The sequence below is a fragment of the Alternaria ethzedia genome, assembly GCF_023757985.1.
Source record: "Alternaria ethzedia strain BMP 0044 chromosome Unknown scaffold_3, whole genome shotgun sequence".
Taxonomy (NCBI): Eukaryota; Fungi; Ascomycota; class Dothideomycetes; order Pleosporales; family Pleosporaceae; genus Alternaria; species Alternaria ethzedia.
The window spans coordinates 375,273-403,036 of NW_026056196.1; the positions used below are offsets into that span (position 1 = coordinate 375,273).

At 52.4% G+C, this 27,764-nt stretch overlaps 13 protein-coding genes across 13 annotated transcripts; 5 read left to right on the forward strand and 8 right to left on the reverse strand.

Moving 5' to 3' along the window:
• Window positions 1–242: 242 nt before the first annotated feature.
• J4E87_001608 (uncharacterized protein) lies at window positions 243–710 on the reverse strand (the record flags this gene model as incomplete). Its single annotated transcript, XM_049373250.1, has 1 exon — window positions 243–710. The coding sequence occupies one exon, from the start codon at window positions 708–710 to the stop codon at window positions 243–245; it is 468 nt and encodes a 155-aa protein (XP_049236620.1).
• Window positions 711–2,501: 1,791 nt separating this feature from the next.
• On the reverse strand, window positions 2,502–3,803 carry RO4 (Actin-like protein; the record flags this gene model as incomplete). The annotated part of the gene is made up of 4 exons (XM_049373251.1): window positions 2,502–2,564; window positions 2,620–2,934; window positions 2,981–3,436; window positions 3,498–3,803. The coding sequence occupies 4 exons, from the start codon at window positions 3,801–3,803 to the stop codon at window positions 2,502–2,504; spliced, it is 1,140 nt and encodes a 379-aa protein (XP_049236621.1).
• Window positions 3,804–4,334: 531 nt separating this feature from the next.
• J4E87_001610 (uncharacterized protein) lies at window positions 4,335–5,480 on the forward strand (the record flags this gene model as incomplete). Its single annotated transcript, XM_049373252.1, has 1 exon — window positions 4,335–5,480. The coding sequence occupies one exon, from the start codon at window positions 4,335–4,337 to the stop codon at window positions 5,478–5,480; it is 1,146 nt and encodes a 381-aa protein (XP_049236622.1).
• A 453-nt stretch (window positions 5,481–5,933) lies between these two features.
• Window positions 5,934–7,979, reverse strand: J4E87_001611 (uncharacterized protein; the record flags this gene model as incomplete). The annotated part of the gene is made up of 4 exons (XM_049373253.1): window positions 5,934–6,554; window positions 6,624–6,633; window positions 7,140–7,315; window positions 7,383–7,979. The coding sequence occupies 4 exons, from the start codon at window positions 7,977–7,979 to the stop codon at window positions 5,934–5,936; spliced, it is 1,404 nt and encodes a 467-aa protein (XP_049236623.1).
• A 1,519-nt stretch (window positions 7,980–9,498) lies between these two features.
• On the forward strand, window positions 9,499–10,134 carry J4E87_001612 (uncharacterized protein; the record flags this gene model as incomplete). The annotated part of the gene is made up of 2 exons (XM_049373254.1): window positions 9,499–9,859; window positions 9,914–10,134. The coding sequence occupies 2 exons, from the start codon at window positions 9,499–9,501 to the stop codon at window positions 10,132–10,134; spliced, it is 582 nt and encodes a 193-aa protein (XP_049236624.1).
• Window positions 10,135–10,527: 393 nt separating this feature from the next.
• On the forward strand, window positions 10,528–11,229 carry J4E87_001613 (uncharacterized protein; the record flags this gene model as incomplete). The annotated part of the gene is made up of 2 exons (XM_049373255.1): window positions 10,528–10,880; window positions 10,944–11,229. 2 exons carry the CDS (start codon window positions 10,528–10,530, stop codon window positions 11,227–11,229), a joined length of 639 nt encoding a protein of 212 aa, XP_049236625.1.
• Window positions 11,230–11,935: 706 nt separating this feature from the next.
• On the forward strand, window positions 11,936–12,648 carry J4E87_001614 (uncharacterized protein; the record flags this gene model as incomplete). The annotated part of the gene is made up of 3 exons (XM_049373256.1): window positions 11,936–12,190; window positions 12,245–12,419; window positions 12,476–12,648. The coding sequence occupies 3 exons, from the start codon at window positions 11,936–11,938 to the stop codon at window positions 12,646–12,648; spliced, it is 603 nt and encodes a 200-aa protein (XP_049236626.1).
• A 282-nt stretch (window positions 12,649–12,930) lies between these two features.
• On the reverse strand, window positions 12,931–14,205 carry J4E87_001615 (uncharacterized protein; the record flags this gene model as incomplete). Its single annotated transcript, XM_049373257.1, has 1 exon — window positions 12,931–14,205. One exon carries the CDS (start codon window positions 14,203–14,205, stop codon window positions 12,931–12,933), a length of 1,275 nt encoding a protein of 424 aa, XP_049236627.1.
• A 901-nt stretch (window positions 14,206–15,106) lies between these two features.
• J4E87_001616 (uncharacterized protein) lies at window positions 15,107–15,682 on the forward strand (the record flags this gene model as incomplete). The annotated part of the gene is made up of 1 exon (XM_049373258.1): window positions 15,107–15,682. One exon carries the CDS (start codon window positions 15,107–15,109, stop codon window positions 15,680–15,682), a length of 576 nt encoding a protein of 191 aa, XP_049236628.1.
• A 326-nt stretch (window positions 15,683–16,008) lies between these two features.
• Window positions 16,009–17,268, reverse strand: J4E87_001617 (uncharacterized protein; the record flags this gene model as incomplete). Its single annotated transcript, XM_049373259.1, has 2 exons — window positions 16,009–17,131; window positions 17,264–17,268. 2 exons carry the CDS (start codon window positions 17,266–17,268, stop codon window positions 16,009–16,011), a joined length of 1,128 nt encoding a protein of 375 aa, XP_049236629.1.
• Window positions 17,269–17,425: 157 nt separating this feature from the next.
• Window positions 17,426–18,352, reverse strand: J4E87_001618 (uncharacterized protein; the record flags this gene model as incomplete). The annotated part of the gene is made up of 1 exon (XM_049373260.1): window positions 17,426–18,352. The coding sequence occupies one exon, from the start codon at window positions 18,350–18,352 to the stop codon at window positions 17,426–17,428; it is 927 nt and encodes a 308-aa protein (XP_049236630.1).
• A 591-nt stretch (window positions 18,353–18,943) lies between these two features.
• On the reverse strand, window positions 18,944–22,988 carry J4E87_001619 (uncharacterized protein; the record flags this gene model as incomplete). Its single annotated transcript, XM_049373261.1, has 3 exons — window positions 18,944–19,246; window positions 19,299–22,580; window positions 22,716–22,988. 3 exons carry the CDS (start codon window positions 22,986–22,988, stop codon window positions 18,944–18,946), a joined length of 3,858 nt encoding a protein of 1,285 aa, XP_049236631.1.
• Window positions 22,989–26,327: 3,339 nt separating this feature from the next.
• On the reverse strand, window positions 26,328–27,476 carry J4E87_001620 (uncharacterized protein; the record flags this gene model as incomplete). The annotated part of the gene is made up of 1 exon (XM_049373262.1): window positions 26,328–27,476. The coding sequence occupies one exon, from the start codon at window positions 27,474–27,476 to the stop codon at window positions 26,328–26,330; it is 1,149 nt and encodes a 382-aa protein (XP_049236632.1).
• Between the last annotated feature and the right edge of the window lie 288 nt (window positions 27,477–27,764).

Consider the following 27,764-nt stretch of genomic DNA (forward strand, 5'->3'; position numbering starts at 1 on the left):
AGGCGCCTGGCTCCTCGATGGTTGTGTGGATATGTCGTTATGAAGGGAGAAAATGATGTCGTGATAAAAAGGGACTTTTGTTGTTGGTGATTGTACAATGGGAGATGATGGTAGACCTCCCGTGGAAACGCCGTGCTGATGGAAATGCTGAGATGATGAGAGATTCAGAACCAGCTCTCATGTTGAAGATGGGGTATGCAAGAAGTGAAGGTTGGGCGCAAGAAGAGGCGGCAGTAACTCTCTTATTGGTGAGAGAATTGCCTGCTCAGGCGCTGCCATGCGGACTCCATGCTGCGGCGGACGCCGTCCTTCTCACTCTCTACGCTCGAGGAGCTGGAAGTGGAGGAGGCGGAGTTCTGGCGCTGGGATCGGGGCTTCATCTCGTCGACGAGGTTGCCGGCACCGCCGCGACCGATGTGGTAGACGGGTGCTTGTTGAGTGCGGAGGCGTTCTTGCTGTTGGAGTTCCTCGTCGAAGCTGAAGATGGCGCGCTCAGACTTCTTCATGTTGCCAGCACCGCCACGGCCGGTGGCGTAGAAGGCGTTGCTGGGTGGGGGAGGCAGCTTGGTGCGCGAAGCTGGACCTGAGGCTGTGGGGCCGGGGGTGACCTCAGTGGGCTTGATGCGCATGGCATTGCCGGCGCCGCCGCGGCCAGAGTACATGTAGGCACCGGCGGATGGGTGAGGCTCGTTGATGTGGAAGCTGACCATTTTGATTGTTGGTAGTGAGGTTGGTTGATTGTTTGGTTGTTGGGAGCAAGTCAAGTGGCGACTGTCGTCGATATAAATCTGGGGTAGTGTTGATAGTAAGAGGTAGCTTCGGGAAGATCTGTAGTGGTTGATGATCGTTGATAGTCAACAAGACCTACTGGGGTAGAGGGTTTATATAACAAACAGCGTCGCACTGATCACGATCCCCTCTTACTACTGGAATGCAAGGCAAGAAAACCTCTCACGCGCAAGCTTTTTTTCGGCGCCACGAAACGAACCAGACGCGCACGAGGCCAGCTCAGAAGCCTTGGAAGTCTGAGCGACACTTTGCAGTTAACGGCAGTCAATGGATCATGCGTCCCCTAACAAGGCCAGTGTAGGAAATTTCTCAGCACCATGAATAGTTTACCATTACCCCCTCAAAACGCGGTGATTGGCTGGAGCGAGTTTCTCGGGGGTAAGAGATTGCCAGGGGAAATGGTCAGGTGCAGCGGAGAACAAGGAGCGAAGCGATCGAGCCCATGACGCTATCGAAAGCCCGGAGCTTGGCTCCGCAGCAACCGCAGCGCACATGGCCGAAGCGCCGCCTGTGAGGTGTCTGACTGAAAATTTGACGCAGAAGACGCCATGCGCAAACTGGGGCCTTGTGCCAGCTTCCGCGACGGCCAGCGCACGCTTCCCGCCGGAGACTGTGGAGGCGGGAAGAGATTTTTTTGCGGTGCTGCGTCTCACCTCTGGCTCGCGTCATGCATACGCCGCATACGCTCTGCGCTTGCCATCGGGTGCCTGGATCAGAGGAGAACCGAGATGGAGACGCTGCAGATTCTGACGCTGCCTGTTTGATGCTGGTGTTGCTGTTTTGATACCCATTGCATGCATCGATATCCATCCTTCTGCAAGGCACAGTGAGCTTCATCGTTGGTGGCGTCTTCCAAAAAAGCAAGTACACCTTCGGCCGCTCAATTTTTCGCTCTGCCAGCTGACCGCGCACGTTCAGCTGGCCGTCCGAGCCTCCGGACGCACCGTCGTGCATGACGTCGAGCATCGTGAAGTCTAGGCGTGGGCGGCTCTGTGCTTGCGGTCTGCGGTGTCGAACAGGTACGTGGCCCCCTGTTGTGGCTGGCCCTGTGATCAGGTACCTGCAGTGCTCGCGATCGCTGCAGCCGGGGTGATGCTATTTGCGCATGTCATGTCGCCATTGTGTGTAATATGCGTTGCACATTACGTGGAGTGAAGCATTGGTGATTTGACCGCAGTCACACCATAGCTGACGCGACTAGACAAGACCTCACGATGCTTGGCACACCCATTCGCCCAAACCATCTGACTGTAACTTTCCGTTTCGCCCTCGGTGTGCACATTCGCAGGTGGATTAATTGTGGTATTCTGTACGCTTCATAATCATAGGGGTATTCCAAAGCGCTCACAAACGCCTGCCATGCACGGGCTCTCCCCTCGTACACCTTACCTAACCGACACTCTCGAACCATGCTCGCGCTTAAGTAACAGAAACGCACTCGAATGCGGGGAAAGCAGCATGCTACAGTAGCTCTCCCGTCTAGAAGCTACGGCTACCGGCTGACACGTAGATCTGCCATCACCCAACCAAGCGCGCAGCCCCCAGCTTTCTTCCTCGGTGGTTGGCGCGACCCCAGGTCTTGGGACCCCATTCCATGACTAACTGCAACTGCGCTACCCATGCAACCACGCAGCTCCTTCTCGAAAGATGATGCGGAGGCGGGAGAAACGGGTGCGGAGTATGTGCTGCTGCCAAAGACGACGTGTCGGTGCTTATGCGAATTTGGTGTGGATGATGTCTGGGTTTTCCTGCCATTCGTCTTTCTCTACCCACATCTGCACGCACGTGTCAGTTCACTGGCTACAGCCTCGTTGGGAATAAGAAACTTACCTTCTTGAAGGTGCTGAGGCCCGCAAGAATGCTACCACCGGTCCACGTGGTGTAGATGCGCTCTGGTGGTGCTAAGATCTTGATCCTCATGTCCTTCACCGCCAGTCTTTGCACCTCATGAAGCAGCCTGTTTCCGAATCCCTTTGTCAGTGTGGAACCTCCGGAGAGTACAATGTTGCCATAAAGCGCCTTTCGGAGGTCCATGTCGGTTCTGTGTATCGCCTCGACGACAATCTGGTGCACGCCAGGGTACTCCAGACCAATGATCTCCGGGTTGAAGAGTATCTCTGGTGCTCGGAAGCGTTCCGCTCCGATCTAGACTGTCAGCTCGTGTACGATGCGTTTCGTCACTTGTACTCACCTTGATCTTCTGGCCGTCAGGTAATGCGTAGTCGACGCTTTTGCCCTCTGATCTGGACGAGCCTGACCAGTCCTTCTCCTCCTTGGCCGGATCGAGTGCCACGTATCCTGTTGCCTCTTTGATGTTCTTGACCGTCTCCTTCTCAGCGCTGGTGTGGAAAACGCGGCCGCTTTTCCTTAGTAGCTGCTGGAAGTGCTCTGTAACGTCTCGGCCTGCCACGTCTATCCTCCTGATGCTGTTGGGGATCGCAAAACCCTGGAAGACTGGCACTGCATGCGAAACACCGTCTCCCGAATCTAGAACTAGACCAGTTGTCTTGCCGGATGCGTATAACGAAAGGACGGCTTGGACCGATGTGTATAAGGCGGGCACATTAAACGTCTCGAATAGAATCTGGGCAGCCGTATCGCGGTTTTCTCGGGGGTTTAGCGGAGGCTCTGTGAGGAGTACAGGATGCTATAGAAACAGATAGTCAGCTTGATGCCCCTCAATGGCAGTCTGCCACGGTCCAACTCACATCTTCGCTGACGGTCCTCAGGCCTTCTGTATAGACATACTGCCATATCCGCTCCATATCATCCCAGTCTGTGACAATGCCGTGCTCCAATGGGTAGTTGATCTTGAAGAGCCCCCTATATTGTTGTGCTTGTGGTCCTATGAATACGTCGCCCTCCAATGCGCCTGCCATTGTCCGCACATGCTTCGGCCGTCCTACATATGACGGAAAGAAGCATTTTGGCACATCCTCGCCTGCAAATCCAGCTCTGATGGTTCCACTGCCGTTGTCTATCACGATCGGAGCATTGTGTAGTCGGGAGCCCATGGCGGGGTTGGGGAATAGCGATGGGTTAGGAGATTGGTAATTCGGGAGAGCGTTCCGCGGCGATGACGGTAGAGAGACGAGTTTTCTGGCGAGGCGAAGAGCGGGTGTCGTGGCAGCTTCCCCAGGTTGAAGCTCCTTCTGAATCGCGAAAGTTCACGACGCGCTTCGGCATTGACGACAGGGGTACCCTCACCGCATCACGTGCAGGCGCTCGCACCTCCAAGAACACGCATCTGCTCCTGCGCATCATCTACATCGACCCCGGTTACAATTTGTGCTCCGTCTTTGTTCCATTGTACTATTGTATATAGTTAAGCGATACAACCACAGCATCCAGCATTGTTTCGCCCTCAGCGGCGCGCTTCACTCACCCCGCATCAGCACTATCTAGGCAACCACCCGTGGACGACTACAATTAACATCATGCTCCGCAATGTACTGTCTGCTGTGTCCAAATGCACACGTCCTACAATTTCCAAACTTTCTGCAGCTCCACCTACATTTTGACTGCCTACTAGACCTCCCAGAAGCATGTCGTCAGTAAAGCCTAACCCTGCCATGCAGGCCGTCGCGGCCAGTTTCTCCTCTGTCATACAGAAACGCGAAGATGCCTTTTACGAGCCAAGAAACCAGACTCACTATCGAGTCGCACCTGACGGCAATTGGACACCAGCAATATCCGATCAAGCGCTCCCAAAAGACGAATCAGAGACACTTCTGCATCCCAGGAAGCTTCGTTTGATCTCCTGGAATATCGATGTCCTCGTTCCGTTCGCAGAAGAAAGAATGAGTGCTGCACTAGATTATTTGCGAAACTTAGTATCGTCGACCCCGCCAGATATTGCAATCGTCATATTCCTACAGGAGATGGGGGTGTCGGACATGGAGCAGATTCGAGACTCGGTCTGGGTCAAGCAACGCTTCAACCTCACAGACATCGACTCGCAAAACTGGCTGAGCTCTCACTATGGTACGACCACACTCGTCGATCGGCGAATGCACGTAGACTCTGTGTTTCGCGTTCCATGGTACAGCAAGTTCGGACGGGACGGCCTGTTTGTTGACATCAAGCTCTACAACTGCATTCGTCCAGATCTTCCTGTAAAATTACTACGGCTATGTAACACACATCTGGAGTCTCTGGTTGCTGATCCACCTGTCCGCCCCATTCAGATGGCAGCCGCAAAGCAGTATCTCAGCCACCCGGACGTCGAAAGCGCAATACTAGCTGGCGACCTCAATGCTATCGAGCCCTTTGATCGCTCTCTGCACACAGAAAATGAGCTCGAGGATATGTATCTCTCTATTGGCGGTCACGCCAATGCACCAAGTGACGCTACCGTCTTCGGTAACTTCATTGTCTACGATGACAACCATTTACCAACTAATCGCAATGGGCCCGGAGAAGAAGACAGCGACCACGGGTATACCTGGGGCTATCAGTCTCCACAAGCCATGAGAGATAGGTTTGGCTGTAGCAGGATGGACAAGATCTTGTTCCGGGGATGGCTGGGTCCTTGCAAGTTCCAGAGGATTGGTATGGGCGTCAAGGTAGCAGAGGAACATAGACAGATCATGAAGGAGGCGGGAGAGTTAGATTGGGTCTCAGATCATTATGGCGTCATGGGTGATTTTCTGCTCACTTATCGTGGACAGTTGAGGAAGTATGAACTATGACAGCAAGTATGGTGTTGGCGATGTCGCGGACGCTCGTTGTCAACACCTTATCAATCTCACCAAATGCTGATCTGCAACCAGTGGCCCTTTTCAAGTTCATCGAGTTCAAGCCTAGGCCTACTATATTGACGCTTCCGAGCATTCCTTGTCCTACTCTTCTGGTTCACAGCGACTCAGACGAGTACCGGGTGGGCCACCCACAGCTTCTGTAATCTCATACATACGTTCAATGCCTACAAACATCTTTCAGATGACGCAAAGAAACAACACCAAAGCCATGGCACCTTCAACAATCATTGGTCTGCGAAGTAACATGAGGTACACTTCGACTAGGCAACTACATGTACGGATCTAGCCCAACCCAGCAACTCTTGAATTCGTATTCTTCTTCAAATCGTACTGTCGCGGCCAATTTGGATCGTTCAAAAAGGCCTTGTAAACAGCAGCAGTCTCTCACCCATCCGTCAAGCAATCTTTCCACTCCTCATCGACGTTGAATACTACATGGACGTAATCATTCAAGTGATAACTCGAATCATCGAGCCGCATCTCTATCCAACACTCTACATGCTCGACGGAGTTTTGGATGAAATCGTGCAGCTCAGGCGTAGCTTCCGGCTGTTCGAGGTCGCGCAGAATATCCTGCATACGGCGGCTTGCAAAACGGCTCTGCGATAGCGGGACATCGCGTAGCGCGAAGGCTATGTTAACCTGTGGAGCGCTTCTGCAGAGATTTATGGCCTCTATGATGTCCTTTTGAGGGGGTGATGCGCCCCGAGATTCATACCACTGGTCTGGTAATTGGACGATGAGGTTTCCGCGAGCTTGCTTAGGGTCTGTACCGGTAGGAAGAATGAAGGTCTTGATGTAAGAAAGCGAGTCCTGGCACTGAATATGAACTTTGGTCTGCGCCATGTACATGGGTAGATACTCTGACCGAAGCTGGCGGCAGACTTGTGTGAGACCGAAGAACTGTGGTTGAGTCTTATTTGTCTGCTCGTGTTGCTGGGTGGGCTTGTGGATCAGACGAACATCGCGTGGGTCTTGTGCATAGTTGTAGATACAATTGCGGAGCTCTATCAACATACGTTAGCTCATTGTCATACGGCTATCTTTACTCCTGGAGTGCTAGCTCTTACTCACCTCCGGGGAGCTTTAGAAGGGGGCTTGTGGGTACGCTGTTGACAGACATATCTGTTGGCTGCAAGTGTATGACTTTGGTGTTGAGGTAGCAGAGATTCGAGAAGGAGATAAATATCGGGCTTGTGATACTCATGTGACGCTAAGGAGCGCTTTCGATGGGAAAGTTGCTTTATTACCTGGTGGCAAGGCTGCCTAGATGTACCTCGCATGTGGTTCGATGTGAATGTATCCGACTACCATAACCTACCGAGGCAGATGTTGCGGCCTCGAAATACCCCAATGAATACATCGGGTAGAGTGAAATAATGTAGTCAGATAAAAGGAAGCCAAAAGGTATACAAGGCGTGCCTGAGCCTCCATTGCCGAGGTAAACTGCAACTGCAGAAGCTACATGAGCCCCGACAGTCTTCATTCATCACACAGAAAACCTCTGAATACATACAAGCTTCGAGAACCGCCGTGCTATGTTGGTTTTCTGACATTATTTAGACCTCTCGCAATGGTCATGAGAGAAACTGCAACGGCCTTGGATTGCCCCAGTGATCGCTTGGATTGAACCTCCAAGCACCCTTATGCTTTCGCGTGAACCAATATGCGTTCAGGTACGGGATGAAGAACGGGACAGGTGGGAAGTTTCCACTACCAGGGTAGCTTCTGTCGACACAGCCAAGTACCAGCGGGATGACAAGATTCTGATGAGGCAGCTTATCAGTATTTTGCTTGATGGTGAGCAGCTGTTGAGAACGCCAGGTTACGCACCGGATCAGCAGTTTTTGCTCCTTCGTCAGCTACGTCTTTCATCGCCTGCTTGATCTTCTCCCCGTCGCAGTCCTCGAGTCTTATCAAGGTATGGATCTCGTCATGTAGATGCTGAGTGAGGACGGGTGCGAATTCATCGATCAGGCTCTTCAGTTCCGCCGCGTCATACGTTCTCTGTCCAGCCCCAACTTCTTCGGCCCACTTCACCAGCCCTGCAATCTTCGGCTCAAACTCATGATGCTGGTCCACGTTTCCTCCCATCATGCCTTCCCAGCCATCTATTCCAGCCTCTCTTGCGATCTGCTCTATCTTTGGAAAGAACATAGCCTCTTCAAGGGAGTGGTGGTGGTGCACGGTATCCGCCCATGCGGTGACGTATAGCATAAGATCCGCTACATCGCCAGGGAGTTGAATGAAGGGCGCTTGGTGATATACGGAATTTAGAGCGCGGAGCAAGACGTTGTGAACATTGGCCATCTCTGTGGCGACACTGAGAACACCGGCATTCGTGCATGCTGGTGTGTTTGGTTGACCGGGAATGTTGAGGAGGGCGAATGGTGTATCCGCCCATGTGTTTGCTTCTGCCTTGGTGTTCATGCTGAAAGTTGATGGTAAACAAGTAAAGGGTGATGAGGGTGAATGTCGAAGAAAGCTACGCATGAACGGCACATCGCTGAAGCCTAGGTATAGCCTGGCCTTCGAGGCTGATGTGCGATAGGCGCTGCTTACTGCGCGTACGCGAATCTGTATGGCTGAACGGTGTACGCTCCAGATTTTCTTCTTCGGGTTAGCAGGCAATCCTCTTGCCAGCTGGCGTAAGCAGTACGCTCCTTATGGACAATGCGCGAAAGAGTATCGGAATCTTACACCCCTAATGCTAATGACTGCGCATTCATGTTCTTAACGCCTCGGGGATTGAAAAGGATTGCGCTCGGTGGGATAAACGGATTTCTAGTCAGGACTCTGCGCAGTACATCTGCTGATGCCGTGCTGCTCTGCCGTGCTGCTATTGCTACTGCGCAGGCACATCGCGACTGCTGGACACTGGCACAGGTGCTGTTTGTTGAGTGTCTAGGCATTCATGACCGTACACCTCTGGTAAAGGTCGCAGCGCGCATCTCTGGTCTGAGACTGCGCAACTTCTGAGAGGCTTTGAGAAGATTCGGCTTCGACTGCGCTGGATGCTTTGGTGTTGGGAAGCCCTGGCATTCGCGCAACAGGGAAATGAAGGGCGAACTAGAGCCTTGGCAGATGACATAGCTTCTCGGTCCCTATCCTGAGCAACTTCACGGCGGCGTGGCACCTCGTTGTTTCATCAATACCACCGAACAAGCATCCTCCCGACTGCTCGCCGTAATCCGCGCATAATGACGTTGTGAGAACAGCGCCCCCAGGAGTCACCATGCGTAAGGGCAGAGGGTGTGGAAGCGCAATCGCGGAAGCACGCGCGAAACATCTGCAATCCAATGAACAATTGAGCAGCGAGCTCATAAGAACGATGTGTTCTTCGAAGAAGGTTCCACGCGCCTCATGGCACGGACGGTAGATCTGCCGATCGTTTGATCGAGAGAGATGACCCCACGCGTCCGCCATTTCAACTCACCAGCTTCACCAAAATTGATTTGAAGGGACCACAGCCATGCAGACGACCCTGTTTTGTTTCAATAAAGTCTAGACCTGTTTTTGTAACCTTGTTTCTTGTCCACAGGCAGACATCATGCAGGGCCAATCCCCTGTACCGCTCGCAAAAGAAGGAAACAAAGAGATGTCTGTAACGGTCCGTCACCCACAGGGGGTCCCTCATTTCCTAACTCCACACCTTGCATCACCGTGCTCCCGACCCCACGGTGATCACTTACAACTCTAATGCTTAGCGTATGACATAGAGAGAGGTAATATAGAAGATGGGCCGCTCGCTCACATTCTTCCCTCGATAACCGACCATTCACAACACCGAAGAACTCACTGCTTTGGCGCATTGACTTGTAAAGACTCCCCTCCACCTGTCTTTCCCTCCAGTATCGACAAGCGCCAAGTTCTCCCATTACCGACACTCAACTCGCTGTACCACATCTTCTCCACATCCCTACCTTCCACGTCGGATCTCTCAGCCAGAATGTACACCCAAATGCTCTTCAGCGCGTTTCTAGCGACGGCGCTCGCGGCACCGCTCGTCCAACGGCAGTCACCCAAGACGGGGGCCAGTGACAGCTGGCAACCCGCATCCGACACAATCACGACATGCGACCCCGACTCCCCAAAATTACTCAGCTTCACAGCTGATCCCAAACTCGAAACTATCCTTAACAACGCCTGCGCCGCCATGATGCCCGGTTGCGCCTATCCAGACCGCATCCCCACCGGTACGCTGTGTACCGCGACTGTTGACTACCCACTCAACGGCGACAAGAACAGCACACAGGATGCCAATGTCGTGGGTAGCGATGGTAACAGAATTACCGACTATGCTGTCAGATGTAAGAAACTCTTATCCAATTCGCAGCATCCAGACGTACTAACGAAGGTTGCAGTTGATGTTACCCCAGCTTCCCAACCTGAGGACTCTGCTGGTGTATTCTGGAAGGTCGAGGATTGCTATGGCTACTTTGCTCGTATGCTTCAGAAGGAGGGAAAAGAGGGATGTCATAACAGCGTCGGATCTGGTTCCGGTAATGTGACGGTCGGCGGTGATTCATCACTGGCTGGTACCATCTTCAAGGTCTCCATTGTTCCTACGGAGAGCTTGCAATAGCTGTTCATTCTTACTTTCTTGTTCATTTTTTAGGGTATTCCTGAGCTTTGGCGTCACGGTAGGCGCGTACGGATCATGGATCAAGCGCTGTGCGCATTAGCGTTCTATTGTAGCAGTCCCGTTACTATTTATTTTATGATTGTCACGCTTCACGTCAGAAATCGATGAGGTGTGCATCTTCTACATTGTTCCTGCCACACCAGTGTGGAATTGTAGCAGCCGCACTCACTATGAGTTTCGGCAAGTTCGACTGCTTTGGACGTGCCGGTACGCCGTCCTTTCCACCCAACGCCTCCAGATCACTCTCACTTGATCAGCAGCTTAACTCGTTAGCTTACTCAGGATTCATACACAGTATCGCCTTAGTTACAAAACGCGAATCCTCTCAGCACAATGGCGCACGATTACCGCTCACCACTCGACAACGCGGACGAAGAGCTGGTAAAGTACAAGAACCCGTACCTCAAAGGCATGGGAGATCAGAGCATATGTACCATCTGGCCGACCGATGCACCTACAGACTACATACGCAGCGCCACTGTCTTCCTCGAAGCCGAAAACGCAAATCCCGATTCGCTAATCCACCAAGACCCTCCGCTACCCATCCCACCAGATCCCGACGACAACTCACTCAGACCCCTCAAAACCGACGACGATGTCTTCGACGCTGCTCGTATATGGCTCAAATGTCCTCTCGATCACGCCATCGTGATGAAATATCCTACTCAACTCGTGCAACTCAATGGGTAGGTGGGCTACAGTCGGGTAACACTCTATTATGAGAAGTTCATGGGGACACACCAACCGAGATTGCTCATGACTATCAAGTGGCTATGTCCAAACACACTGGATGGCATAACTGAAGGTGACACGATCGATCGGCGGTGGGTGGACGAGCCAAAGGCCTACAAATGCTCATACGTTGCTCTTTGCGATTACGACAACCTCGTTCTTTTAAGGTTCGGAAACGTCTTGGGGATTGAAGGAGTTCGGGTCACCGCCGTTCCAAGAGATAGTATGCGTCTGGCGTTCTTGGGATTCCTACTTGAAGCGTGCGATGTTGTTTTGGGTGAGCCAGGTAGTGGCCTGTCTTGATTCGGGTCTCTTCTCGTAAACTCACAGCTCACTAAAGGACTCCTGTAATGGATAGATGGCTAGGCAGATCAATGATAGCTGTTAGGTCAAAAACAACCCGAGTTCTGCACAAGCCCTGGGACTGTCACGAAGCTCGCAACGGCTTTACTTGATCCGATGACAGAACCTAGCTTCGGATGCCTCCATAGCATTCTCCATAGGCGAAACCAAGCAAATATGGTAGTGTAGAGGCCACGCGACGAAGGCGGTGATGCGGCTCCATGCCAAGTCGGCGCATACGTCATCACCAGCCCACGGTCGCTCACCCCTGTCCTCAAAACACCAACCTCGTTACTAAACAACAGCTGCGGTTGCCGACAGCCGCGACATCTCGTAATGAGATGAAGAGCCGGGCACCTCCGCTACCACATTTCGACCGAGGAAAAGAGTCCGCATGCTTGGCAACACGTGTGTACCGATGCGCGTTCACGATGGTTCCTGTCGGTCCGGGAAAGGTACCGGCGACGTGCACATGTGTCCGAGTCTGGACTGTTTATGAAAGCGTGGTACTGTATAGTGGCTTGGGAGTGACGTGCCACCAGCCACAGTTTTTTTTATGTCAAGTAGAGGGAGGCACGTCCTCATTGCAAAATTATTACCATCCCTGCCTTGTCTACACCATACACCATAATCTCTAATCCTAACACACGGTACAAGCTTACTCAAGATGCGCGTCGTCAGCACCGTCTTCGCCCTTTCCTCCGCCGCCTCAGGCTTCATCCACCCTCGTCAAGCCTCTTACAACGAGACGAGCTCTACACCCAACGTCGCGGCCGCACAGTATGACGGAACCTGTTTCTACCCCGTCCCTGATTCCAAGTTCAATCTGAACGCGTATCTCGGTACCTGGTATCAGGTCGCTGGTACGCCATTCGGTCCTACGGCCGGCGCACGCTGCGTGAGCGCAAATTACGAACTCAACGTACGTGTTTCTATGGATTTAGATCGCATATGCAGCGGTTGACAGCGGATACAGGACAATGGCACGGTGCGCGTCACAAACACTGCGACTGTCGGCCCACGAACAGTCGACATTGTTGGCACAGCTACGCCCGTAGACTCTGCCTATGGCGCCGGCGGTGCTTTCGTTGTCAGCTTCCCTGGCACGCCATCAACAGCAGAATGCCCAGGACCCAACTACATTGTGCAAGGTGAGTCGTGTTATGAGCATTAATCGAAGTGCACGATCACTAACGTTGATGCGCAGATTACGCCGTCGATTGGGCGATTGTGCAGACGCAGAAGTGGAATACGCTGTACATCTTGAGCAGGGTGCGACAGCCAGCCGCTGAAAGCATCGATGCATGGATTGATCGCGCTGTGGCTTTCGGATCGAACGCATCCTCGATTATGAAGTTCAACCAGACGGGCTGCGAGTAGGCGTAAGTCGGCAGGGAGAGGAGCTGAGGAGGATGTCATTGCGGCGACGTTGATGTGAACTATCGATTTATGCAGAGCTGCGAAAACTTCATCACATAACCATCCAAGAGAAGGGCAAATCGACTATATGAGCACTCAATACTCCAGGGATACATGTACAATAGAGAGAGTATACATTTTCCAGGCCTGATGCCGATCGATGGGTATCTAATTACGTCCAGAGCGAACAACAACTTCGTTCCCGCCTACTAAAGCTCATGGCGACTGTACAGCAGACGCGCTTTAGTCAGCAAACTCAACAACGTTCTTCCAGTCGTCGTTCTCGCCTTTCTCAATTGCCATGTCTAAACCCAGACCTGAATCCACGCTTGTCTCGGAACCGCTTTCGAACTCCACGCGCTCTGGCCTAACGTCGGGTTGGGACGGATCCCAAATGACGGGAATATAGCGCTCATCGTTATGATACTGCTCGCATAGCCACAGCTCTGGTTCTCCGTCTCCATTAGGGCACCAATCATCCCAAGCGAATGGTTCGATACTGTTGTACCATCGAATCATTGGCGATAGAAGCTTGGGAGCCCAAGCCTTGTATTCCTCCTCCACCTTGCGTGCGATGTCAGCGCCAGCACATTTTGGATGAAGACGGACGGTGGCAACATTGAAATCGATGGCTGTGATGGTCACGCCATCAAGTGCATCGTCTTCCAGGTTGCCTCGAAGGCCGGTGATCATGATGTTTCGGGGACAATAATCACTGTTGCCGATGCCTGCGTGGAACATGATAATGTCGGTATCTATAACCTTCTTGAGGATGCGAGATCGTACTCGCTCCGGTAGTGCTCGAGCTTCGATATTGCGCATGGTCTCTCCGCGTATGTATTCCATCAAGATCAGCGGAACTTGACGCGTGCGCTTCTGGACCTGACCATTGTCATAGACCCAGGTATCGACTGCTGTGGTCCAAGTTCCGTGGAATGCAGGTGTGACTTCCCGCGCTGCTGGCGAAGTCTGTATCTGACGAAAGGCAGCAGCCTCGCGGCTGTAGTCGGAAAATGCATTGAAGATGATGTCTTCTTTACCGCTTAATTCGTCCGTTTCGTCGTAGTAGAACGGATCGTAGATTTTGGCGACCATGTCATCATTGATGACTACGAGTTGTGCTCCTCTGTTTTCGCCAGTGCGGATGACCGCCGTGATGTTCAACGTCTTTACGTCTTCGAGAGATCGATCGTCGCAAACGTGGCGTAAAGAGCAGTACTCCGCTTTTGATAGAGACTTCCAGTCCTCCGGAGGTGGAATCAACGGGCATTCAGTCTTATATCCTAGACCAAATGGCTCCAGGGGCTGCTGCCTTCTTGCAGTCGTAGTGAAGCCTACAACATACGGAAACTTCCGCGGATGTTGCATGGCAGTGTTGTTTGAATCAGATTCGCTCGCCGAAGACTCACAGTCATGTGTTCGTGGTGAAACGGGAGGATCGGGGAAGGGGCTGCAGCCGCCGTTGTCGGCTGCAGGGTCCCTGATGATATGCTCAACTTCGTTTTCGACGACTGACATAATTTGGTTATGTTGGGGTCAGTAGTGTGATTGGAAAAGAGAGAGGAGAAAGTGCAACGTTGGAAGGGATTGGAGCGCAAACGCAAGTGCGCTAAGCCCGATGACGCGCAGTCATGTGATATCTGGCTGTATTCACCAATATCGCTTCTTGGGGGTTTAATGTCAAAGGAGAGAGACAGAGAGTGTTTAGATGATCAGTCGCCGGCTGATCAAACAATAGCCCCATGTCCGGGTAGATTGACCTAGATAGGTATGCTTTGTCTGCGATTTGTACCCAAGTAGGCAACTGTCAAAATAGTCGGCAGCGTATTCACTGTAAAATAGCTCTATCTTGAAGCTTAGAAGCTGCTTGCGTTTATTCACTATGATTACAATAACAATATCGCGCCACCTAGTGGGTCGCCTGGGGCCTAGAGGACCTCAGGTGCTCAAGCCTTAGGTGCAACAAACGGTCGTACTACCTAGATATATTTTCCACCGAGTTGACCAGTCTCTTCATACCTCCATCTGTTCATATATGTGGTTAGCCCTTATCACATCCAAGTTACCCAATCGCAATCGGTCCTCAACATCGGTCCACTGAACGTTCTCTATGGCGTCCGGTCCCGCAAGCCGCATTGAATGCTTCAATCAACCACTCCCAATCCTTGATGCAAAGACATTGGCCTTCAAGAGCGTTCAACCCTCCGGAGATTCAACCAAACAGGCCGTACCCCCTGTGATTCTGCATCATGTGCCTTGCAAGCAGTTCTTGGACTTAGCGGACAAAGCCCTTCAATCATCCAAACTTACCAACGACATTCCAAGCCATGGCCCTATTGCTACTACGTTCCCAAAGCTTCCGCTTCAGAGTGAAAGCGATGTTTTCCAGGCCTCGTCATTGTACATCATCCACCCAATCATGGAGATACTTCATGTGTTGTATCCCGGCAAGTGGACTATACACGCCGAACTCAACGACAAAAAAGAGCCTCATAGGCTAGAGAGCCTCGAAGATCCAGGAACGAAACAGAAAGAATTCGCAGTACGCTATGACCTGATCTTCAAATCTACCGCGGACCCAGACAAAACTATCGCTGTGTTAGAATACAAGCGCCGGGGACTTATACGCTACAACGATTTCGAACTAGCAATAGTCTCGAACAACGCCTCTCTCAACGAAATCGGACTCAGGAAGGAGAAGGCATCAACAGGAAATCTTCTCAAGACAAACGGAATCTCCTACTGCAAACAAGTGTGTCTTTACGCACAGATCTCGGAGTGCAAGCATGTGGCACTCTTCAACTGGCAACACTTACTTCTCTTCGACTTCCATCAGCTGAATACTGGTGGAGACAAGGCGTATACTGCGGGTGAAGAAGCGAAGATCACCTGGGTACATGAAGACCACACGAGAGGCTTTATGGAGCGAGCACTCATCCGGAAGACATTGCTGGGTTGGCTACTGAAGGCGTTCGAAGACTTCGAGAGTCAGTAAATGGCGTTGTCAAAGCTTCTAGGGTGTTGTATGGATACCGCCCGGGAGCTCACGAGAGGCGACGTAGGCGTCCTGGTGTTATGTAGGTTAGCGTATGAGTAGCGATGATACCCCAAATCGATTCAGACATACTTGAAAGACATGAGTGACCTTGTTCCACATGACATGACCTAGATCAACACTACTACCCTTCCTTATATTCTTTGATACGCGTGAAGAGTACATAGATCGTTCTGTCTCGATGCATATCCGGCGCAGTGCGTTGTATCCATCAGCCTGCGTATTAGATCATCATCACGTCCTACTACCATCAACATCCTCGACAGCTATACATCCGTCCGCGTGCCCCCATTCTCCAGATCCGCACCCCAATCAATCTTAGGACAAGCCTTCCTATCCCCTAAATCCCTCACAAGAGGCACATACTCCTCTCTCCCCCCAAAACATTCCCACAGCCACTCATTCGTCGTCTCCGCCTTACTACTAACCCACCCCTTGGACGCGAAATCGCTCATCGCATTCCAGAACCTCGTCACAGGGCCCATGATCCTGCCCGGCCATTGCTGTTGTATGTATGCGGAGTCGGAGTCGCCAGGACGGGGTTCGCTGAGCCGAATAACGTTGGAAACATTGAAGTCGATGATGACCACGCGAACGTCTGGGTCGTCGAGGGAAGATGCTGTTGATGGGGAGACGAGAATGACGTTGCGAGGCGCGATGTCGCGATGGAGGACACCGGCGGCGAAGATGAGGGACTCGGCTTCTAGGACTTTCTTCATGACTGCTGAGCGAGTTTGTGCAGAGAGCAGTAGCGGCTTTATGGCGGTCATAACAGTACCGGGTATATATTCCATGAGTATGAGCCGAACGTGTCGTGTGTACATCTGGCCGTCCACCAACGTGTCTACGTCAATAGTCCAGCTACCATAGTACTCCGGGACAACACGCTGCACCTTCGGATCTCGTCGTAATTCATCGTACGCGGCAGCTTCGCGGGAGTAATCCCCGTCAGATAGTACGACAACATCGCGCTTGTCGTCGAAGATGTCGAACTCGTCATCGTAAAGCGGGTCGTATATCTTCGCTACTACATCGCCGTTGACCAAGACGACTTGCGCACCGTATATAGAGCCGGTACGTATTGTGTCGGTGATGGTAAGCGTGTAGGACTCTTCGAGCGTACACCCTTCAATTGGCGGCCGGATAAGGCAGTAGTTGAGCTGCGGTAGTCTGAAGTGGCCTGTCTTGAAAGGCGGCCATGGAGTGGTGTAGCCGTTACCGAAGGGCGCAGGTGGTACGTGACGGTGCGCAGTGAACGTGGCGCCTACCGTGTAGGGCATATCAGGTCTACTGTCGGTCTTGTTGTACGGGTAATTCAAATTTTCGAGATCGTTGCTCTTCTGGCTCCCCACATGACTTTCTGATTTATCAGGAGCGATGTCAAGCGACCTGGAACTGCACGCTGAGGGCGCCATACGGCGGGAAGAGCTCGTCGTCATGGCGGCTGGCGACTGGTTTCTGGGGCGTTTGACCTGAGAGTGTAAAAGTATCCGCAAACCGGACTAGAGTAATCGGTCAGACGCCATTTTCGCAAACGAGAGTGAACGGTGAAAGCGATTCTCATGGTCCCCGGTGAAAGTGAATCGACTCTATACCATCAGCCCCCTAGAGAAACACACAGAAAGGAGGATGCTCCATGTCGCGGTAGACTTTGGAAAGGCACTTCGTATATTCGTCGCGACCTCATCCGAAAACCGGACGTTGCCCTACAGCATCTGACTTAGGCACCTGAGAAACAGGCTGTTGAGCTACAAGCTGAGGACCCCATTGCTGAACCGGCTGCGGACCCCACTGTTGGTAAGGTTGCGGCGCCCACTGCTGTTGTGTCGGCTGACCCATCCATTGCTGTCCCGGCTGCTGAGCCCACTGCTGTCCCTGTGGTCCAGTATAAGGCGACGGCGGACCAGGCGGCTGCATCTCATACACACTCGCAAACGCCGCATACCTCCCCTTCCCTCCGAACGCCCACTTGACCCCTCCTCTCGCCCGTACAAGAACCCACAAACTGACAAAGACTGATAGAGCAGCGACAGCCATAGCTATGACCATGTATCTCATCGCCTTCGCAGTTCCACATGCCGTTTCTGCCCAATCTTCCTCAGGGAAGAATTTGTCGATCTGACATGCCCACGTCTCTCTTGTATGCTCCTGGTCGTCCTGTCCAACGTCTTCGTAGTTCTTCCAGCTACTATCGCTACTCTGGACAGAGGTGACGTATCCAAAGACACCCAGACTAGCACCCACCATAACAACGTTGCTAACGAAGATAATCCACGTCCACATCCTCTCATGTCCCGCTGTGCCCTCTGTCCTTCTCAATTGCCATATCCCTGCTGCACTGAGCAGACTGACTAGATATCCTAGCAGGCATAACGCGAGTATGGTGATTGTGGGCGCGTTGTTGGTATCAATCGTCTTGGTGGTATCGTTCGAGCCGGGGCGGGACAAGGTTATCTGGGAAGCGCCGCTGCGTATGTCGCGCCCGAGACCGTCGTTGAAGTAGTTTTTGGATATGCGCTCGAGGATGTTGGTCAGGGCGGCGAGGCCGAAGAGGAAGAGAAGGGGCGGTATGAGGAGGAGTAGGATGCGGAGGCCGTTGGGGTTGCGCATTTTCGTGGCTGTGCGCTGAATGGCGGCGTTCAGGAAGCCGGGAAGTCGAGATCCAGGTTATGATTGAGCGAGATGTCGCTGTCTTTCATTTGAAGGTAGACAGCGACAAGGCGACAGTCGAGCCATCGTGACTCGCTGGTGGCGGTCTGGGTCGAGGCATGGACGCCTGAAAGCATCGTTGGGGGCGAGCCTTGCTTGGCAAACCCAAACCTCTGAAAATAGCTCGCATCCTATATTTGGTGGGATAGCGATCGGAACAACAGGAGCAGAAGATGGAGCTATAGAATGTCGTCGGAAGTCGCGTGTTCCACCGTGGCATCGCGTCGCGCGTTCACGTGGTTGTGGGGCAGCATCCCCTCGGGCCGTCCACCGGATTATTCAACACAACCTTGGAACGATATACAAAAGCGATAACAGAGAGATGTTATCTATTGAGTGTACTCCGCCCAAGGCAGAGAAACAGGCAATCTATATGCCAAAGATCTACAAAAGTACCAGCCTAACGATCTAAGAAAACGATTACAAGTATATGCTCTAGCGTCCCATGAATTCCAAACGCCGTGTATGCAAAATAGCTCCCGCTCGTTGGAACTATTGCGGTGCGCCGATAGCCTGCAGCTTCGCCAGCTCAAAGTAAACTCCCTTCTTGGCCACCAAGTCCTCGTGTCTGCCCTTCTCTACGATCTTGCCTTGGTCAAAGACGTAGATGACGTCGGCGTGCTGAATTGTGCTCAAGCGATGCGCGATTGCTATTGTGGTGCGGCCTTGTGCGGCGGAGTCGAGGGCGGCTTGTACGACGCGTTCGGAGGTGGAGTCGAGGGCGGATGTGGCTTCGTCGAGGAGGAGGACTTTGGGGTCGCGGAGGAGGGCGCGGGCGATGGCTATGCGTTGGCGCTGGAAGACATGTTAGTGAGGTTAAGAGAAGTGAATGAGTCGGAGAACGTACCTGGCCACCAGAGAGTAGAGCACCCTTTGCGCCAACCAGCGTGTTGAAACCGTCAGGTAACGATGTGATGAAGTCGTAGATGTTGGCGTCTTTGCACGCTTGAATCACCGCGTCATCGCCCAGTTCCTCCTTGTCGGCAAGGATGTTCTCTCGGATCGTGCCAGTGTAAAGCGTTGTTTCTTGACTGACGATGGCTAATTGCGATCGGTAGTCTTGAAGGTTGTAGTCCTTGACCTCCACGTCATCGACGAGCACGGCACCGCTTGTTGGGTCGTAAAACCTCTCGAGCAGTTGCATTACCGTCGACTTACCCGAACCAGATGCGCCGACAAGGGCGATGAATTGACCAGGTTCAGCAGAAAGACTGATGCCGCGAAGAACACGGTGGTCCGGCCTTCCAGGGTAGGTGAAACGAATGTCCTGCAGTTCGATCTTGCCGCTCAACCTGTCAATTTTCTTGCCCTCAGTCGACCAATTGTCGATCTTAGGAACGCGGTTCAAGAATGACTTGAGAAGCTTCGCTGCATCCCTGGCCTCGCCCATGTCGGGGGCGAAGGAGAAGATGGCACCGGCAGACTGAGCACCGTTGATGATGGAGGAGTAGACGACGAAGAACTGCAAGACAGTGTACTCCTGGTTGAACAACAGACGTCCTCCGTACCAGAACACAAGGGCGAAGATGAACATGCTGAGACCTTGGGATGTCGCAAAGAGCACTGCGGACACGTTCGTGAACTTGAAGTAACCCTTGCCCTGGTCTGCGAGCTTCGTGTGGTAGGTGGACAAGAGATGCTTCTCCAACGAGAGAGAGGCCACGGTACGAATGGAAGAGGCCGCCTCACAAGCGAAGCTGGCAGCATCAGATGTCTCCTTGGTTCGTTTCTCCATGCGAGTGAGAGCATAGAATCGGAAGTAACCACAGGCGATGACAAGGGGAATGGTTGCAGAGCACACGAGTGCCAGCTTCCACCCGAAAGAGCAACCCACGATGAAGGCAACAAGGATGGAAGCGGCGGCGCTGACAATCGTTCCGAGAGTAGAGCCACTGAGACCGGCGAGACGATTCGCCTCTGAAGAAAGGAAGTTGCTCAGCGCACCGGAAGTGACCGTGTCGCCATCGAAGAATTCCATGTCTTGACGAAGCATGGCGCCGAAAGCGCGCGTTCGCACGCTGCCAACAAGCCTAGCAGACCCTTTCGACAGTGTCATACCCTGTACGTAGTAGAAGAAGCCGATGACGATTCCGAGCATGAGGAACATGCCACACCAGAAGTTGACGTTAAGTCCACCGAGAGACGTTCCGGGAGATAGAAGCGAGTTGATGGAGTTACCCAGGAAGATGGCTTGGATGGCAGGGTTGCAGCCAGCAAGAAAACTGAATACCAACCCGATGGTCATGGTAGAGTGCTCGCCCTTGTTCATCTCCCAAGCGAACTTGACCAACTCCCAGGTGCCGTATTCTTTGTCTTTCTCATCCTTCTTGGCATGGAATTCTGAAGGAGCGGATGTAACAGTGCGCATTAAAGCAAGCTTCTCTTCATCGACAACACCTTCCGTTTTACTGTCAGGGTCGTCGAGAAGCGTCATCCTGTTGGCAGGGCTGATCTTTGCGGTAAGCTCCTGAGCCTGTACTAGACTTGCGTACACAGCTCCGCGGTTGATGAGCTCTTGATGAGTGCCTTGCTCGACAATTCTGCCCAAAGCCATGACCACAATGTTATCGGCCTTCTTGATCGTGGAGAGTCGGTGAGCGATGACGATGGTCGTACGCCCTTGCGATGCGCGGTCGAGAGCTTCCTGGACTGCGCTCTCGGAGCGGGTATCGAGGGCTGCGGTAGCTTCATCTAGGAGGAGAATCTTCGGGTCTGATACAATAGCACGAGCAATCGCGACACGTTGCTTCTGGCCACCAGACAACAAGCCACCTCGCTCTCCGACCTTAGTTTGGTATTTCTCCGGAAGATCCATAATGAAGTCGTGAGCGTTGGCAATCTTGGCAGCCTTTTCGATAAGCTCCATCTTCTTCTCGTCCGATACGTTTGCGTATTCCGTGTTGACCAGGCCGTGGAGAATGCTTTCGTAGATGGTTGTGCTGAACAGAACGGGTTCTTGGCTCACGATAGCCATGTGTTGCCTCAACCAGCGTAGGTTGAGTGTAGTGATGTCTCTTCCGTCCAAGAATATTTGGCCTTCCATCGGAAGGTAGAAACGTTCCAGTAGTCCAACAATGGTCGATTTTCCAGATCCAGACGCACCAACGAGCGCAATCATCTTGCCCGATGGAACGTCCAGGTTGAAATCCGATAACACGACAGTATCCGGTCTGGATGGGTATACGTGCTTGAGGTTCCTGAACTCGAGGTTGCCAACAAAGTCATCGGGTACAATGCCTGCATCCGTTTCCGGGTCGATGGGGGAATTTCGTTCGATCGTGTTGAAAACCTTCGTAGCTGCCGCAGTAGCTCCACCGAAAGCCTGAATGTGCGGCAAGTTCTGTCCGATGGAGAAGCCAGCAATCATGAGTGCCATGACTACAGTCAGGATGTTGGAAACGCCGAGGTCTCCATCATCGAGGAATCGTTTACCTTGCCAAAATGCAAGGCCGTACTGGAGGTTTAGCACACCCATCATGCCAGCAATCATCATAGAAAGCCAGAACTTGGCCTTGAAGTCCAGCTTCGTAGCGCGGTCTACGAAAGCCTTGTACTTCTCCTCGAGTCGTTTCTGGGTGCCGTATGCAGCGACGTTGCGAGCTGAAGACAGCACTTCCTCGGCCAGGGAAGCAGCAGTGGCGTACTCGTCGATGGAGAGTGTCTGAGCTTTCTTCATCATAGTACCGTTGACACCCATCATCATGATGAGGGCTAATGTTGCCGCAAGCATGATTAGAGAGAGCTTCCAGGACCGTATAAAACCGATGATGATGGCAGAAACAAACATGGACACTCCGGTAACGAAGAGACCAATTTTCTGACCGATGCCATCTTGCACCAAGTTCATATCAGAGCTGATGCGAGTGGTGATCTCACCAGATCCGAGGAAATCGAAGAAAGCGATGTTCTGTCTGAAGATGGCACGTAGGTAAAGTTCACGAATGGTTCGTGTGATGCGCTCTCCGGTGTACGAGAATCCAATGATGCTGATGTAAGAGGTGACGAAAGATCCAATTCCGAGGTAAACGAAGTAGAGGGTAAACTGGTTAATCTGGTCCTGGAACTTGGCAGCAGCGACTGCATCAACTGAGAAGCTGGTAAAACTTCCAGCGAAATTACCGTAAACGAGCTGAATTAAGTTAGCTCGTAGTTCCCACGACTGTGACGAACATGTGTTTCTTTTTGGTGAACAATCTTAAAGTCTACATGAGACCAAATCGTCCATGTTCGAGTGGTGCAAAAAAAAGTACGAAATGCTACTTACCGTCATGAGTGGCATAACGGCACCAGCTGCGATACTGGCGATTAACGCAATAACCATAACGACTTTGTCCTTTCCATTGGCATAGCGGAAGAGCGAGAAGTAACCGACTGTGAGGTTGGGCGCAGTCAATTGCCTGTCGATGATGTCCTTCTCTTGATCACTGAGGCCAGCTGTGGGAGGCTTGGCCTCCTTTTCCTTATGCAACTCATGCTTCTCGTCGATGGCCGCGGAGATGGCCGTTCCCGTCGACGTTGCTGAGTCCTCGTTATCCATGCTCAAGGCGATGAGCGTGTCTTGTCGTGTCGTTGCTGATACTTGGCGTGCAGCAGTCGAAATACCTCCAAGAGGTCTTAAGGGGATGTCGCGAGGAGAGGAACAATACCTAGGGAACTTCTCCTGCAATTCCTTTGAGATCCTTCAGCGCGCCACCCACGGGCCTAGAAGATTAGAGATCCTTGTAGTGCAAGGGCAAGCCGTTGTCCGAGCCGGACGGCACTAGGCTTGATAAGGCAAAACACACGATCTAAGCTTCTCGGTTGGGTGGCGATGGACCCGAATGTGGATGACGCAAAAGCGCGGACTCGTTTCGTCCGGGGGGCTGGAATACGGCCGATACGATGGATGGATTGCGCAACACCAAGGCGCGAGTGCGAGTGCGAGGCGAGGCAACTACAGATGACACGGCACTGACCAGACAAATAACGCATGCACCAAACGATGGCAGAACCTGACAAAATCAGAATCGATGGAAAGTCGATAGTCGTGCTTGCTTCTGTTTGTATTGAAAATTTCAGGGAGAGCGAGATGCAGAGGCCCCCATATAAGAGATGTTGCAAACATGTCTGCCTGAAGTTGATGACAGTCATCGTCGGATTTGGCGCATAACTTTCCACTCCGGTGTGCTGGATACGCACAATGCTGTACTCACCGATACGAGCAGCCCGCGAAAGGTTGGTGGAAGCGAGCGTCTCGGGTCCGGCTAAAGGCCGGTCGTCGGAATAGATGAGCCGCCGATGGCAGCGTCCTGGCTCCTGGGCTGCCTGTGGCCCCGCGCACTGTTATAAAAGAGCGAGGTGCTCGGATTTCGTTCACGTCGGACAGAACAACCCCCGATAAGAGGCCTCTTTTTATCCAATCATAAATGCGCAATCACATATCGGATTCGGAATCATAACACCCGTGCCATGTTCACGTTATCGACAGCTTCTCTACACTGTACCTAGGTAGTGCCACGGCGTATGCCATCGAAGACGCGTCAACGCTTAACGTCACTGTATGTCATGTGTGCGACAGACGCGGTGACAGAGCGAAACGAGAATAGTGCGTTACTTACCTAGGTATACGGGATACGAGATCAAACCGCCCGAGGTATGCACTACGACTGGGTTCACACTGCATGGCATACAAAAAACGCGATACTCACACCTAGGTACCACCTCGCACAACAGAACACTAAAGAGACCTGCGGCCTACATCAAGGTAAAAACATGCAAAGTAGGCAACCTAACGTCAACGTAGGCTCCAGGGTGGTCAGTTTTTCATGAATGCTTCGATTGCTTCTCAAGTTACCCAACCATTTGCTCGTCTCACTGATCTTCAACTATGTCCATTCGTCTGCATCCCGTCAACCCCCCTCCACGACTGAGCATGTCCCGCCAAACTCCTCCTCACAAAGACAACCTCCTTCTCCTTGACGTCACCACACGCCGCACATACCAGACGCGCAGCGCCGCAGTCGCCAAGGGCACCCCATGCAGTATACACCTTGCAGTAGAAACACACCCAACCATAATGTCTCGCATCTTCCCTCGTTGTAACCTGAACCTCGAAACAAACGGTTGGTATATTGTCTGTATTGGAATTAGGTTTGACCACGTAGTGCCCATTGGAGAGGGAGGTAGTAGCTACCCAGGCTCATTGAACCAAGCTGCAGATGGAGTGGCACAGGCCGGCAGGCTACATGGCCGCACCGGCGTAGAGAACCTAAGACATGGCAAGACCCAGGCGTGTTGTAGTGTGAGCTGCGATGACAGATCCATCCGCGTTGTGCTGGGCTTTCTGCGCGGGCGTCTCGGACCGCGAGTTGCACGAGAGCTAGGTGGGCGGCTTTAGTGAGATCGCAAGGGATGTTGAGGATTTCGCGCTCTGGGTAGGGGTCAGCGACTTCTGTGGTATGAGCGAAGAGAAGGTGAAAGGGACTTACTAGTGGGTGTCGTCATATTGCTGTTGCTCAATTAAGCGGGTGGTTAAGTTGTAGCGATGGACTGTTGGGAATAGTGTTGGAAGTATACGTGCATCATGCAGCAGAAGCCGGAGACTTCGTTGAAAGCGAGAGCAAACGCAGTTGCGACACTATCCTAGCGTGATCTGGACCTTTCCACGTGCTGGTAGCCACTTCGCAGCAGGAACAATCCCGTTGCACCTGACGTATACAAGCACGTCGCCCTTTCGCTTCCGACATCCAATTGATATCGTACCTGCATGCACAAAGCGCTCACTCAACATCATGGACGTCGTCAGCAGTATGTATACCTCAACTGTACCAACTACTCTCGTGCTAACCCTACGCAAGAGAAAGATATACTAGAGCAGGAAAACTTCACAGCGCAAAGAATCATGCTATTCGCAGTCAGGCAGTCTGCAGAAATGGCCCGAAACGTAAGAGCCTCTTTCTTCACACATTTCTTTACTCCTCTTACCAGGTCAAGACATTGACACTACGCAGTCCAACCCCCCTCTCCGCGGATGGGTCTGTCACGACTGCTCACACTTCAACGTACCGGGCACCATAGCTTCACCCGGCGGCCCATGTCAAACATGTGAAATGCCGGTTTGCGAGGCGAAGTGCGCCGATGCAACTGTCACAACGCGCGACGACCGCCGCTGTTCGGGGTACGCTTGTTGGTACTGCAAGTACTTCTATCCGTGGCCCGAGGACAACGATGGGAATCGTATGCTAGATAGCGCACTTTCTTGTGGTATTTGCGAGGACTTGGAAGAGGAGGAAGTGGTGTTTGTCAAGAGTTGGATTGAGGAATTAGATGCAATCAAGGAGGAGAAGACTGAGCAACAGGAGAAGGACAAGGAAGTTAAGGAAGAAAAGGAAGACAAAGACATTAAGTTGGATGATGGCCGAGGTGACTTCGTCGTAGTTAATAGGCGTAGGGGCAGATCAAATAGAGGGGCCGGAGGTGGAGGTACTGCGCAATAGATTGCCAGTATCAGGCGATGCAATATCTGTAGTCAAGCTTGAAGTATCTCGGACTGTGGTTTGGTGTAGTTGGGCAATCCTCACATTGATGTTCAAGCGGCAGCCCAGGTGGTGACGTCAGTCCGCTGGCTCATGATCGACTCGTTACAGGTCATTGCGGTACTCTCGACCATCGGTGCTATAACCTAACAACAACCTGTTACCATGGAGGCAGTGTGTATTATTTTGAGCAACACCATATTTGAAGTTTTGCATAGCTTTCAGGCGCTCACGAAATCGGGACGCCCCGGCCCACCTCCCGAGGTCTGCACGTGCAATTACGTGCCGCTAACTCGATGTAGTTGGTCTCGGGCTTGGCGGTAGGCAAACATTGAGTGCGCGGAAGTATCTTATTACTCGATCTACGCGTCAATGGCCATATCAACCACCAGCTTTCCACCCCTACCCTTGTGGTATTCGTCTACCAGCTTGTTCAGCTTCGCCAGAGGAAACGAAGTCGACATAGCGCGGATACCATGTTCGGCGGAAAATTCCAGCATCTCACGAAGTACTTTGTTGCTTCCCACCAGGCTGCCAATGATCCTGATATCCCGAAACACGACGTCGCGCGAGTTGATGTGGAAGCCCTTCTCCGGGAACGACACCACAACGCACGTGCCATGTGACTTCAGCAGGGCCATGCCGTAGTCAAAAGCAGTTTGGCTTTCTGGTAGGACGATCACTGCATCCAGTCCCATCTCGCCAACATCTTTCTTGTTGTCTTGTCTACCGATCTCCTGAACGACATCCGCTGCCTTCTTCTTCCGGGCGTCTACGATATAAGGCTGGGGCTCCAATCTCGAGGCGACATCTTGCGAAAGCTTGAGAGGCTCATCTGCTGCCTCAATACCCAGTACCTTGTACCCCATCTTGACGCCGTATTGTAAGCCCAGATGACCAAGACCACCGCCAGCTCCTAGTATGCCGACCCGATCGCCTTGCTTGAGTCTGCATCTTTTGAGGGCCCCGTATATGGTCACGCCGGCGCACATCAGAGGAGCGGTCTCTACTGCGGTCAGATCGTCCGGTATGGGTGATAGCTGTCTCGCATCCACAACGGCATACTGCGCGAACCCTCCGTCTTTGCTCAGTCCTTTGTTCTCAGCATTGATACAGTTCACCGAGTAGCCTCCTTCATCCATGGCGACCGGATCATCCACGCGCTCGTTCTTGCACTCGAAACATGAGCCACAAGCATGGAAAGAACGTCCCGGTACACCAACCCTCACGCCGATCTCGAACGCGCTAGCTTCCTTACTGGGCTTCTGGAAATGAGCGACTACCGTCCCTGCGAACTCGTGGCACCCGATGTGAGGGAAAGATTTCGGCAATCCTGGCATCTGTCCTTCCGCTAGGACATAGTCGGTATGGCAATACGAAGCAGCGTCTACCCTGATGAGGATATCATGCGGCTCCTCTAGCTTCGGAATTGGAACTGATCGTAGCCTGTACGGCTCCTTGTAAGCCTCCAGGTACTGCGCTTGCATCGATTCGGGCACAGCAAACGACATGTTGTTTTGAGATCTTCTCGAATTGATATGGAGCGGGGAGTTGCCATTCGACTACACCTGGGCAGAGTCTCAATCTATATACCTTCTATTAACAATGACGGATTCAGCAGATCTCGATATCTCAAAGAAGTTGACCCCGCGTGCGGGGTAGTTGACAAGGTGGGGCCCCAGGACGGAATGCATGCCAACGATTTCCCCAACCACGCTTTCTCCAACAACGAGGTCATATTTGGCGTCAAAAATGGCTTCTTCGGAAAATACTCAGCTACCATCTCTCGCCTCTTGCCA